The following is a 13,773-nucleotide window of genomic DNA, read 5'->3' as shown; positions in this document are numbered from 1 at the left end:
GGACTCAACTAAAGAGAGCACAAGTGAAGAGGATGAGAAGGTTGCAACTATTGCTATTCACAAGTCATCCCCTACACCAAGGCTTTTCAACAACATGTCTGATGATGACTACTACTCCCCTCACACTTGTCTCATGGCAAAGCGTGAGAAGGTAAAATCCAAATCAAAGGTCAAATCTCCTCCACCTCCTAGTGATATCTCTAGTAGTGATATTAGTGATAGCTCTAGTGATGATGAATCTAGTGATGAAGAAATAAACATGATAACTAAAATTTTGGATGGAAAGACCAAATTATTCATCACTAAGCTAATGGAGGATTTAGAGAGTGTCCAAGCCAAGCTAGAATCTAGAGGAGACTCTTATTCAACAAGAGGATCTCTACATTGCTAGCAAAGAAGCTCTTGCATTAGAGAGAAGTGAGGTGAAATCCTTGCGCGAGGCCTTGACCAAAGAGCAAGAGGACCATGCTATCACAAAGAAAGCAAATAAAGCTCTCAAGAAAAAGTATTGTGACTTAGATGAAAAGCACAAAGAACTTGAGATGCAATATAGCATTCTTTGGGATAGCAACTCACATCTCACTAAGGCAAAGGAAACCTCTACTCCCTCTACTAGTCAAGGTTGTGTAAAATGTTTTAACATTGACTTGAATATTTATTCCACTAACCTTGCAAACATAGAAGTTATGAGAAAGAAGATTGCTAGGCTCAATGAAGTAATTGAAAAAGGGTGGATAAGTGTGACCCAATGAAAGCTATAGTTTGGTTTTGGTAAATTGATGAAAACCTAAGTGCTAACCTAGTTTATCAAAGTGGTTATAAGATAGGTAGCACTACTCCAAGTGGTGAAGCAAATGAAGATCATGACATGATGATGGTGATGCCATGGTGATGATCAAGTGCTTGGACATGGAAAAGAAGAAAGAGAAAAAACAAAAAGCTCAAGGCAAAGGTGAAATTGATAGGAGTTTTTTAGTTTAAGTGATCGAGACACTTAGTGAGTGTGATCACATTTAGGATCGATAACCATACTGTTAAGAGGGGTGAAACTCATATCGAAATACGGTTATCAAAGCACCACTAGAAGCTCTAACTCATTGCATATGCATTTAGGATCTAGTGGAGTGCTAACACCCTTAAAAACATTTGTGAAAATATGCTAACACATGTGCACAAGGTGATACACTTGGTGGTTGGCACATTTGATCAAGGGTGGTGAAGTTCGGGGTCAAAAGGAGCTAGTTCGTATTGATCGGACTCTACCTTGGGCAGTGACCGGACTCTAACCCTGCCTCCGGTCAGTGGCTCACAGTGAAGGCCACCCTCGGTCCCTTGACCAAACGCTGAGAAGAAAGAGGGATCAAACGCGCAGTGGGTGCATCCGATCACCTAGTGACGTACATTGATGTCTTGGCACGAGGAGCAACAGTGACACGTGGTAGGCGGTGAAGGACCAGACTCAGGTGCTGCATTCGGTCACGACCAACCTGACACATCTGGTCACAAAATAGAGGCTTGGGGAGCTCTCTAGAAATGACCAGACTTTGGTTGGTCTGCGTCCGATCATGCAGGAGCGGACACATTTGATCGCAAAATAGGGACTCTAGGAGCTTTCTGGAAACGACTGGACTTAGGCGGTGGTGCGTCCGGTCTTGGCGTTGAGGTGCGTCCAGTCACAACTTAAGTGCACTGATGACCATTGAGATTAGGTGATCAGCATTTAAAGCAGGGGACACATACGAAAATCTAAGGACCGAACACTGGGGTCCTACGTCCGGTCAATCCAACCGATGCATCCAATTGCCCCGACTTTTTAGGGAACTGAGAGCCAACAACTCTATTCATGGGGGCTCTCTATTTAAGCCCCATGGCTAGCTCAAGCTCACTCTCTTGGCCATTTGTATTGACATAGCAACCTTGTGAGCTTAGCCAAAGCCCTCCCACTCATCTCCATCATTGATTAATCATCTTTGTGAGATTGGGAGAGAATCCAAGTGCATTGCTTGAGTGTTTGCATCTAGAGGCACTTGGTGTTCGTGTTTCACTATGGGATTCGCTTGTTACTCTTGGTGGTTGCCACCACCTAGATAGCTTGGAGCAGCGAGGATCATTGAGCAGAGGTTGGTGATTGTCTCCCGCTCCGATCATGGTGATTGTGAGGGGTTCTTGACCTTTCCCCAGTAGAGAGCCAAAAGGAACTCTAGTAAATGCTTGTGGCTTGTGTGATCCTTATCTTGTGTTAGTTGTGTGGCACCCTATTGAGGGTTTGGCGTGTGATGCCAATTAGCGCGTGAACCTCCAAGTGAGTGAATCACCACAACAAGGTCTAGCTTGTCGGCAAGCAAGTAAATCTCGGTAAAAAATCATTGTGTCATCATTTAATTTCGAGGTGATTGGTCTTCATTGGTATTCATTCTTGTGATTGATTGGTTCATTCCTCAACTCGATGGTATAACCATCTTGCTCTCTCTCTTTACATTACCATAAACTAGTTGTCAAGCTCTTTAGTGTAGCTAGTCGTGAGAGCTTGTCAGTTTGGTTAGTGTGGCTCTTTAGTTAGCCTTTGAGAGCACACAAACTTAGTATAGTGACATAGCCATTATGTGGATAGAGACTATAGAAACTAGAATTGTAGTATGTGGCTTACTTTTTAGTAGGCTAGTACAACACTCGCTTCACCTCATATTTGTCTAATTGGTTTGTTAAGTGTTTTTGTAGAAATTTTTAATAGGCTATTCACCCCTCTCTAGCCATTAGGACCTTTCACCCAATCCAATGACAAGAAGGTTGATGAATCAAAAGGGTTACAATTCAAGCAAGGAAGGCATCCCTCAATCAAGCATGGGCTCGGTCACATAAAAGGAGCCAAGACAAATGGAAGAAGGATAGTGAATGGCTATGAGTGTGTATAGTTTGAGAGGAAGGGCAAAATTGGTATAAATTAGCCTACACAGACCACGACAGTGCCACAGTGAAGGGTGGCAGTGCCGCACCCCGCAAAAATGGAAAGGCTACCAATTCTGTTCCTGATCAAACTAAGCCCAAAAAGAAGATGTACTAGGAGAAACAGGTTTTCCAGAAGCCTAAGAAATTAGTGTAGGCCACCAAGAATAAGTATGCCTACCAACCAAAGACTTATGCACCTCGACAAAGCTTGACATCATGCTTTGTTTTGAGGAACAACAGCAGTGGGAAAGTGGTGGCAAAATATGTCAAAAAAGAAACCAACATATATAGGAATACTTCTATTTGGGTTTCTAAGTTTCTTGTGACTAACATGCAAGGCCCTAAGTCAAATTGGGGACCTAAATCTTGCAACTAAACTTGTTTTGTAGGCATACTCCTTCGGTGGATCAAGTTGGGTGCTTGATAGTGGATGTATAAATCATATGACCAGAGAAAGGAGTATGTTCTTATCATATTCCTCGATGACGCACTCAAATGAAAATATTGTCTTTGGAGACAATTCAAAGGGGGATGTGATTGGTCTCGGTAAAGTTGCTATAACCCTTGAGCATTCAATTACAAATGTATTACATGTTGATTCGTTAAGTTATAATTTGTTGTCTGTTTCACAATTGTGTGAGATGGGCTACAATTGTCTCTTTTCGGATAAGGGTGTGGAAGTCTTTAGAAGGAAGGATTCCTCTATTGTATTTATGGGTCAATTAAAGAATAAGTTTTACTTAGTTGATTTCAACAAAAGTAAAGCTAAGCTTGAGACTTGTTTAGTGGCAAAATCTAGCATGGGTTGGCTTTGGCATTGCCGACTAGCCCATGTTGGGATGAGGAACTTGGCCAAACTTTTAAAAGATAAACACATCCTTGGACTAACAAATGTTCACTTTGAGAAAGATAGGATTTATAGCGCTTGTCAAGCTGGAAAGCAAGTTGGAGCACCTCACCCACCAAAGAGCATCATGACCACCAAGCAACCATTGGAGCTAATACATATGGATCTCTTTGGACCAGTCGCCTACCTAAGTATTAGGGGTAATAAATATGGTCTTGTTATTGTTGATGACTATTCTTATTTCACTTGGGTATTTTTTTGCATGACAAGTGCCAAGTTCAAGAGAAGGTGAAGATATTTGTTAGAAGAGCTCAAAAGGAGTTCGGTCTTCCTATCAAGAAAGTGAGAAGCGATAATGGGACCGAATTCAAGAATACTCTAGTTGAGTTTATTGATGAAGAGGGTATCAAGCATGAGTTTTCAACTCCATACACCCCTCAACAAAATAGTGTAGTAGAGAGAAAGAACCGTACACTCATTGACATGGCAAGAGCAATTCTAGATGAGTACAAGACGTCGGACATCTTTTGGTGTGACGCCATCAACACCGCTTGCCATAACATCAACCGCCTCTACCTACACAAGAAGTTGAAGAAAACTTCTTATGAGCTTCTAACCAGTAACAAGCCTAAGGTGTCCTACTTTAGAGTGTTTGGGTGTAAGTATTTCATACTTAATAAGAAACCCAAAATCTCTAAGTTTGCACCTAAAGTTGATGAAGGTTTTCTTCTTGGTTATGGATCAAATGAGCATGCCTACTATGTCTTCAACAAAACCTCCAAGAGAGTTGAGATTGTGGTAGATGTGATATTTGATGAATCTAATGGCTCTCAAGTGGAGCAAGTTGATTCAAGTGTTGTAGGAAAGGAGGATCCACCATGTGAAGCAATCAAGCAATTGGCTATTGGTGATACTAGACCACAAGAAGAAGTCACTGAAGTGGAGGTTCCTCAAGTTGTTGCTGCACCTATTTCCACTAACATACCTGATGCTACACTGCAGCAAGCATCTGCTACAACTCTAGAGCATGGCAGTGCCGCACTTGAGGGCGGCAGTGCCACACCTACACAGTGAGCAGCAACTAATTTGACTCTAGTTCATGGACAAGACCTACAACCCATATTTGAGCAAGAAGATGATGAAGATCTAGAAGATGAACAAGAGGCCATTGAGTATCCAAGGCTAAGGCAAACCATACAATAGGATCATCCTATTGATAACATCCTTAGGAGTCTTTGAAAGGGGTAACAACTCATTTACATTTAGCAAGCTTTTGTCAATATTACTTGTTTGTTTCCTCTTTGGAGCCTCTTAAGGTAGAACAAGCACTTGGAGACCTAGATTGGGTGATGGCCATGCAAGAAGAGCTCAATAACTTCAAAAGAAACCAAGTGTGGACTTTGGTGGAACGACCCAATACCAATGTCATTGGCACTAAGTGGATCTTCCGCAACAAGCAAGATGAGAATGGAGTGGTGACAAGGAACAAGGCAAGGTTGGTTGCTCAAGGTTTCACTCAAGTAGAGGGCTTGGACTTTGAAGAAACATATGCACCGGTGGCAAGGCTTGAAGCAATCCAAATGCTTCTAGCCTATGTCACTCATCATGACTTTAAGATATATCAAATGGATGTGAAGAGTGCATTTCTCAATGGCCCTATTTAAGAACTTGTCTATGTTGAGCAACCACCGGACTTTGAAGATCACAAGTTTCCCAACCATGTCTACAAACTCCAAAAGGCGCTCTATGGGCTTAAGCAAGCACCAAGAGCATGATATGAATGCCTTAAGGAATTCTTGCTTAAACAAGGCTTTGTAATAGGCAAAGCCGATCCTATCCTTTCACTCACAAAGTTGACAAAGATATATTTGTGTGCCAAATATATGTCAATGACATAATATTTGGTAGTACTAATCATTCTTTTTGTGAGGAATTTTGTAGGATTATGACTAAAAGATTTAAGATGTCCATGATGGGTGAATTGAAGTTCTTCCTTGGATTTCAAATCAAGCAAGTGAAGGATGAAAATTTTATTAGCCAAACAAAGTACACCCATGATATGCTCAAGAAGTTTGACATGGTGAATGCCAAGCCTATCAAAACTCTCATGCCAACCAATGGACATCTAGATCTCAATGATGAAGGGAAAGCCATGGATACTAAAGTATATCGCTCCATGATCGGCTCTCTACTTTATTTATGCGCATCTAGGCCTGATATTATGCTTAGTGCGTGCATGTGTGCTAGATTTCAAGCTAACCCGAAAGAGTGTCACTTAGTGGCCGTTAAGAGAATCTTGATATATTTAGTACACACTCCTAACCTTGGCTTGTGGTATCCTAAGGGCTCTAGGTTTGATCTACTTGGGTATTCGGATTTCGATTACACCGGTTGCAAAGTAGATCAAAAAAGCACTTCAGGGACATGTCAATTTCTTGGACAGTCCCTAGTGTCTTGGAGTTCTAAAAAGTAAAATTGTGTAGCCCTTTCCACCACTGAGGCCAAGTATGTTGCAGCCGGTGCATGTTGTGCTCAACTACTTTGGATGAGGCAAACCCTTCAAGATTTTGGATGCCACTTCACTAAAATCCCATTCTTGTGTGACAACGAAAGTGCCATAAAGTTAGCCAACAATCCTATAAGCCACTCAAGAACTAAGCACATAGATATCCAACATCATTTCTTGAGAGACCATAAAGCCAAAGGAGATATCAAAATTCACCATGTGAGCACCGAAAAGTAACTAGCCGATATCTTTACTAAGCCTCTTGATGAGTCAAGGTTTTGTGCTTTGCATAGTGAGCTAAATATTCTTGATCCTCGTAACGTGGTTTGAACTATAGCACACCTTGATTTATGAACTAGCATGGATAGGAGAAATGAATTGCAAAAGTATAAATATTATGCTTAAAATATTTTATCATAAGAAACAAGTGCATTATGATCACTATTTGTATTGATTATTTGTTGCTGATCATAGTGTGCTTGAGATATGTGTCCATATCCTATATATAGAGATATTTAGTTAGTAGTTAAATTTATTGTACTGGGGAGTGCGGCTGTGCCGCGCCTGCCCTGCGGCAGTGCCGCACTATGGTAGTGCCGCGTGTAGACTACGGCAGTGCCACACTTTGAATTTCAACTGGAATTCGGCCCACGACAGCAGTTACTATGGAGGCCCATTTTCTTACCTCTTATTTCAACTACCCCCAAGGTAACCCTCTTCTCTTAGCTGACGCCGACGCCTCTCCCTCTTCTCTCACACGCACACAGCCGCCGTCGCACTTCTGTCCAGCGTTGCTGCCGCCTTCGGCTATGTCGTGCCCTGCTGCTACTCTTGGTCATCATCACCAGCAGCAGCTATAGCTCATGGACAGTGCCATTCTCTTCCTTTCCTCCTCAATCCATGTAAATCAAGGTGAAACCCTAACCTAATCCCAATCTATGCCATGGAGTTCTATATTTATTGGAAGATGGTTTCTAGTGACTGCATGATTAGGGTAGAAACTAGTTTGATGGATGAATTAAATCAAAACAATGATTTGTTGGTTGAGACTCATCTATACCTGCGGTAGTGCCACATGTTGGTTGTGGCAGTGCCACACTCAACAGATTGAACTTATAAATGCAGATGTTGTTCCATCAATGACTCTCTGTTTTGGTTGGATTTGTGCACCAGATTTGTTTCTATCTTAAACATGTAGCCACTTTACCTATATTGTAGACAACTCCATGTATTTGTTTAGGTCTACTCATTCTGAGATTGTCTAGTGGTTTAGGAGAATGTTTGAGAAATAGTCTAAATAGCTAAGAAGAATTGAATCGTGGGAGAGGTGAAGCACTAGGTGCGGCAGTGCCGCTCCTAGGGTGCGGTAGTGCCACACCCACTGACTTGATTAGTTCAGAGTGCTTTCCTAACTCAAGATTTGAATCATCTCATCTATCTAGAGTATTTTACAAGTGTTCTTTTATACCCCTTATGTATAGTTTCTTATTTGGACCTATATTTATTTGCATAGATGTCCTCTAGAGGTGATGATGACTGGAGGGGGAAGATGAAGATAACCAAACCTCGGGATAAGCAGATGCCTCATCGTGGTCATGGCAGGACCATAGGGGGCAGCAGCAGTGCAGTAGGTAGAGATTTTGCTAGAGACAGGGGGAGGAGAGATCAGATGATCCAGGATGAGGAGAACCTAGAGACGGCTAGCCGCACCATTCCTCCATATGCTTGCCTAGATACTCCACCTTGTCTTGAGGAGTTTGACAGGAGCTACATCAGAGAGTATTCTGAGGATGTAGTCATGAGGCGTCCTATTGACACACGTGCTCATCTCACGCTCAACTATGCGGGAAAGCTAAAGATGGTGGAGGAAGCACATGAGAATAATCTCTATGAGCAGCCAAAGGATTTGGAGATAGACTACATGTTTTGAAATGAGTTTCATTCCATCTTCTATGTATCTGTGAACTTCAACTCTAATAATCCAAAGTTGTCAAGATGCAGTATGTTGATTGCAATGTTCAAAAAACGTTATTAAACGTCGTTTAATCTAGTTTAAATGCTGAACATTGGCCCAGCGTTGTGTTTAGGGGGTAGACGCTCAATTAGACGCTGGGCGCGCCTAGGCATTCGTTTACACGTGCGGCAACGATTAAACGGCGTGGAATCGGTAAAAAAACGAAGCTAGGCGGTGGAAAATGTGCAGCTCATGAACAGGGAAGCGTGCGGCACGCAGGAGGGAAGAGGGAAGGAATCACGCATGGTGTGCATGCGCTGGAAAGAAGCCCAGGAGGGCACGAAAAATAGCAGGCAGGCCCGACATGGGAGCACAAATCGGCCACAAGAAACAGAGTCGGGATTTGTTGCACTCCTGACTCCAGTCCCGCCTCCGCCTACCTCCCGCCTCCCGCCTGGTCACTTCTCACCACTGTTGGTAGGGCCATAGGGGTCGTCGCTGGGGCTCCCCTTCTCCTTGGCAGCCACAGAGGCCATAGGTGTAGGGGCCGTCGCCTGCAATAGAGGGCAAGCCACCAGCGTAGGACCAGGAGTCAACAACGGCAACACAGAGGCTAGCCGGTGTAGGCCCTACCCCTCACTCATTCTCTCCAGGTGCTCCCTCAGTCTCTCCCCATCTTCCCATGCTCTGTAGTTTTGATTTCTGCATGTCAATCACTCAATTGATGAATTGGATTGGGGATTTAGGGTTAAGATTGAATGTGTACTGCCTCAGTAGCTCCTTAGTCCTTATGATGCATTGATTTGTTGGTCCTTATTATGCTACTCTTGTTCTTGGATTAGGATTAGGATGTCGACTTCTGAAGCTACAGCTACTGCTGGTACTACAGCAGCGGCTCCAGAAGCCGACGAGGTTGCCAACCACCCAAAGAGGAAATCATCTGATATAGGCTGGGAGTGGGGGCGTCTCTGTGATCCCAATGACAAGAGCAAAGTCAAGTGTCTTCTTTGTGGCCATGAGAGTGCAGGAATTAATCGCCTTAAGCAGCATCTTGCTCATAGAGGCACATCTATAGTGAAGTGCCAAAAAGTTCCTGAGGAAGTTAAGCAAAAGTGCATTAAGAATCTTGATGAAATAGCAAAGAAGAAGAAAGATAAGCAGCAACATGATAAAGAGGTTAGGGAGAATGTGCAACTTGCAATAGGTGAAGAGGAAGGGACAAAAGTTTTGTCACTTGCTGGAAGCTCAAGTATGCCTCGCAAGCTAGGACCCATGGACAAATTTACACATCCCATTGATCCCAAGTTAAGCAGTGCTGAAGCTAAGAGGCAACAAAACATAAATGAAGCACTTTGGAAAGAGAGAACACACCAAGTGCAGCAATATGTTGCTAAATGGGTGTATACACATGGTATGTTCTGTACTTCTATACTTAAGTAATTTACCAATCCTTATTGCTGTAGCCTTCATACTTATTCGAATCCATTCATTATTAGTTGCTGGAATTTTAATTTTCTGCACCAATCTTTTTGTAGCTATTCCATTCAATGCTTGTGATAATGATGAGTTCAAGGAAATGGTTGAAGCTATTGGTCAATTTGGTCTTGGTTTCCAACCTCCAACTCAACATGATCTTTGGGGTAAATTGTTGGAAGAGGAGTATGCAAGAACCAAGAGCTTGCTACAAGACCGTGAAGATGAGAAGATTAAGCATGGCTGCTCCATCATGACTGATGCTTGGACAGATATGAAGAGAAGATGTATTATGAACCTATGCACAAATACTAGTGAGGGCACAACTTTTATCAAGTCAAAGGAGATGTCAGATGTGTCACACACTAGTGAAGTTATATATGAGCTCGTTGACAAGGCAATTGAGGATGTAGGTGCTGAAAATGTGGTGCAAATTGTGACAGATAATGCTTCTAACAACATGGGAGCAAAGACATTGCTCCACCTCAAGAGGCCAAACATATTTTGGACTTCTTGTGCAACTCATACCATCAATCTGATGCTGCAAGGTATTAGCAACCTTGCAAAATTCAAGAAGATAATTGATCTAGCAAAATCATTCACTATCTTTGTCTATGGTCACCACCGAACCTTGGCATGTTTGAGGTCCTTCACCTTGAAGAGAGAAATCATAAGGCCAGGGGTAACCAGATTTGCTACAACCTATATTACACTGCAAAGTATGATGGAAAAGAAGGATTGTCTAAGAAAGATGGTGGTTGACTCCAAGTGGTATGACTTGCTTGAAGTGAAGTCCAAAAAGGTCAAGGATGCTACAGCCACGGTGTTGAACATACAATTTTGGAGAAATGTGTCCCTTTGTTTGAAGGTCTTTGAGCCCTTGGTGAAAGTTCTACGTTTGGTTGATGGGGATGTGAAGCCATCTATGGGTTATGTGTATGGAGAACTTCTCAAGGCAAAGAGGGAGATCAAGGAGGCATTTGGAAATGTGGAAAAGAACTACAGAGATGTGATGGCTATTGTTGACAAGAAGATGAAAGATAGGCTTGATTCTCCATTGCATGTGGCTGCATATATGCTGAATCCATACTATAGTTATGGTAATCCAGCAATCTTCAATGATCCAACTGTAGTGGAAAATTTCATGCATTGTGTGGAGACCTTTTATTGTGGTGATGATGATAAGGCATATAGGGCTGTTAATGTGGACTTGGAAATATTCCAAAAGAGACAAGGAAACTTCTCAAAGAAGATGGCAAGGAGCTGCGAACGCTTCGAGTTCAATCCGGGTAAGCTTTTGCATCAATTCTGTCCAGATTTTGTCTGTAATTAATTCTGTCTAGAATTTTCTGCAATCAATTTTGCACATGTTTGAGATATTTGACTTCATTTTTAGCATCTTGGTGGAGGCTTTATGGAGATGGAGTACCAGATTTGTAATATATGACTATTAGAATCCTCTCACTGACCTCTAGCTCATCTGGATGTGAAAGGAATTGGAGCACCTTTGAACAGGTCAGTTTGTAGTCTCTACTAATTGCTCTCTATTCCCAACTTAATGTACAAGTGCTGATGTTGGAATTCTAATTTATAATGTATAGCATCATACAAAGAGGAGGAATAGGCTGACAACAGAGCGTCTCAACTCTCTGGTATTCATCTAATTCAATAATAAATTGATGTCCAAGAAGGAGAAGATTAAAAGAAAGAGTAACTATGAAGTGCTCCTAAGTAGTGATGCTTCTGAAGCCCAAGGATTTTTCTTTGAGGGAGGGGATGCTCATGCATTGGTTGTCTTTAGGGATGAGGAAGATGAGGGAGAAATGCCGGAGACAGAGATACCATGGAGTGTCCTTGAAGATGCAATGGGAACTAATGAACAACTTCAACCTCGAAGGAGTGCAAGAGTGGCTAGAGAGGTGAATGAAGAAGAGTGGGAATCTGAATCTGAAGATCCTGATTATCAAGATGATGACATTGCCTATGAGGATGATGAGGATGAAGAAGCAATTCTAAATTTCACTACATTTGTGGAGTGAGGAGATTGCATGATGGCAGCATGCTGCCAAGTTATCTAAATATTAATATCTACTTATCTTTAATTTGTGTGTGGACCATAAGACCATTATTGTGTGTTGTACTGCTATTTAATTTGTGGACCATTAAGGCATGTGATGAACTGTGACTGTTGTGTGTATATTTTCTTATGATATTTTTCCTTGTGCTGCTGCCCTATTGTTTGGAAGCTTGGCTGTACATGTAGTCATGTACAATATTGAGCTACCCCTCATAGATGAGTTTCTACTCTTTACCTATTATTTGATTTTTCTGTTTTCAGATTATTAACTTGTCTCTCTTTGATTGTTAGCTGCTGTTGAATGCAAGAAACCAAGGAGGAAAGGAACTGATGTCAAAAACAAGTGTGCAGCAAGAGGTGTGGTCACTATTATTACTTCTAGTTGTGTTATTAGTACTGATTTTGCTCTCAGCATCACAAAAAGTAAAAACAAAACAAAAATGTTTAATCACGTTTAATCTACGTTTAAACTTCTAAAACTCTAAACCATAGGCTAGCGTTCACCTAGCGTCTAGCGTTTTTTGAACATTGGTTGATTGAGAGGAGATGAAGGCAAAGAATGAGCTAGAATTCAAAAAGGTGATCAAGACTTATGAGTTGTTTGGCCTCACTGATATTATGAGCTTCAGATATAATTGGAATGAGGAAGTGCTAGCCCAGTTCCATGCCATTTTCTTCTATAGCATCTACACTGATGAGATTCACTGGATGACTAAGGGATGACATTATAGAGTTGATTTTGTGACTTTTAGCCGGATCCTTGGTTTTGGAGAGGAGCGAGGCTTCACTTATATTCATGATGAGGCTAGAGCTGAGATCCGTGATATTGCCTATATGTGGATTGACAAGAGAAATGCAGATGGGAAGGTCAGTTGCCTGAAGAGCTATTATTACGTTCTGAACAATTTGATCAGGCACTATCAATCCCAAGGATAGAGCAGCTTCTGATCTTAATGGATATGTGAGGAATGTGCTTGCTAGATTTTCTCTTGGAGGTGACAGGTTTAATGTCCCTCGCTTCATGTGGCGTGAGCTAAGGAATGCCATGGAGGATGGGAGAAAGGGGATACCCTATGCCCCCTATCTCATGTTTATGATTGAGAGGGTCTCTGGCTATAGATTTGAGAAAGATGGTCTTCACACCGTTTACAAAATTAAGAAGACCCGAGGGGCAGGTGCTAGCAGGGTAGTGAGACGCTCTCCATCAGTTGAGGACATGCCTGAGTCATCCCAATCTAGACCTCATAAGGAAAAGAAGATGGAGAAGTTTGGTAGATGGATTAAGGCTATTTTCACCACACGCACCTATGTAGTGAGGACCGCATATCAGGACCGGTTGGAGAATCGTGAAGCCAACCGAGAGGCTAGAGAGCATGCAGGGCTGCCACCTCTTTCTCTAGTTTAGTCACCGCCGAGGTTTGATGACCTCCCTAGCCTTTCTAAGACAGATTCGGAGGAGGAGCAGGAGCCGTCGGAGCTTGATCCTCACATGAGTTTGAGATCCACCTTGCAGTCCATGAGGAGGAGCACCAGGCGTGAGCGCCACACTTCGACCACTCATCGCCAAGGGAGGGAGGTGGTGTCTTCTTCTTCCTCCTCCTCCTCCGACGACGATGATGATGGTGGAGAGGAGGACGTTGCAGGTGCTAGTGAAGCTGCTGGTGGGGATGATATCGATTAGGACACCATTCAAGAGGATGAGTAAGTGTTGGTCTTTCTTCTTTTCTTCTCTTTTTGGTGCTTTATGCCAAAGGGGGAGAAAATTAGAGAGGTCAACAACTTTTTCAACGCCATGGAGAGGAGGTTGCTGCAGCTAGAGTCATATTCGTATCCATTTAGAGTAGTCTTCATTAGGTGAGAGTTTGAGAGTCCATTAGAAACTCTATTTATATAATAATGCTACTTAAATACTTTATATATGTGTAGGATATAGACATATATTAATCTATGCTGTCGTTTATGATACAATT

General features: G+C 42.3%; 1 protein-coding gene across 1 annotated transcript; it reads left to right on the top strand.

Annotated features, from left to right (window-relative positions):
- Positions 1-9,102: 9,102 nt before the first annotated feature.
- Positions 9,103-11,765, top strand: LOC136500105 (uncharacterized). Its single transcript, XM_066495514.1, has 3 exons — positions 9,103-9,664; positions 9,789-11,015; positions 11,476-11,765. Exons 1-3 carry the CDS (start codon positions 9,103-9,105, stop codon positions 11,763-11,765), a joined length of 2,079 nt encoding a protein of 692 aa, XP_066351611.1.
- The last annotated feature ends 2,008 nt before the right edge of the window (positions 11,766-13,773 follow it).

The sequence above is a fragment of the Miscanthus floridulus genome, chromosome 13 (assembly GCF_019320115.1).
Source record: "Miscanthus floridulus cultivar M001 chromosome 13, ASM1932011v1, whole genome shotgun sequence".
NCBI classification, from domain to species: Eukaryota; Viridiplantae; Streptophyta; class Magnoliopsida; order Poales; family Poaceae; genus Miscanthus; species Miscanthus floridulus.
The sequence above is the reverse complement of the archived record's forward strand: the minus strand, read 5'-3'. Positions and strand labels throughout refer to the sequence as shown.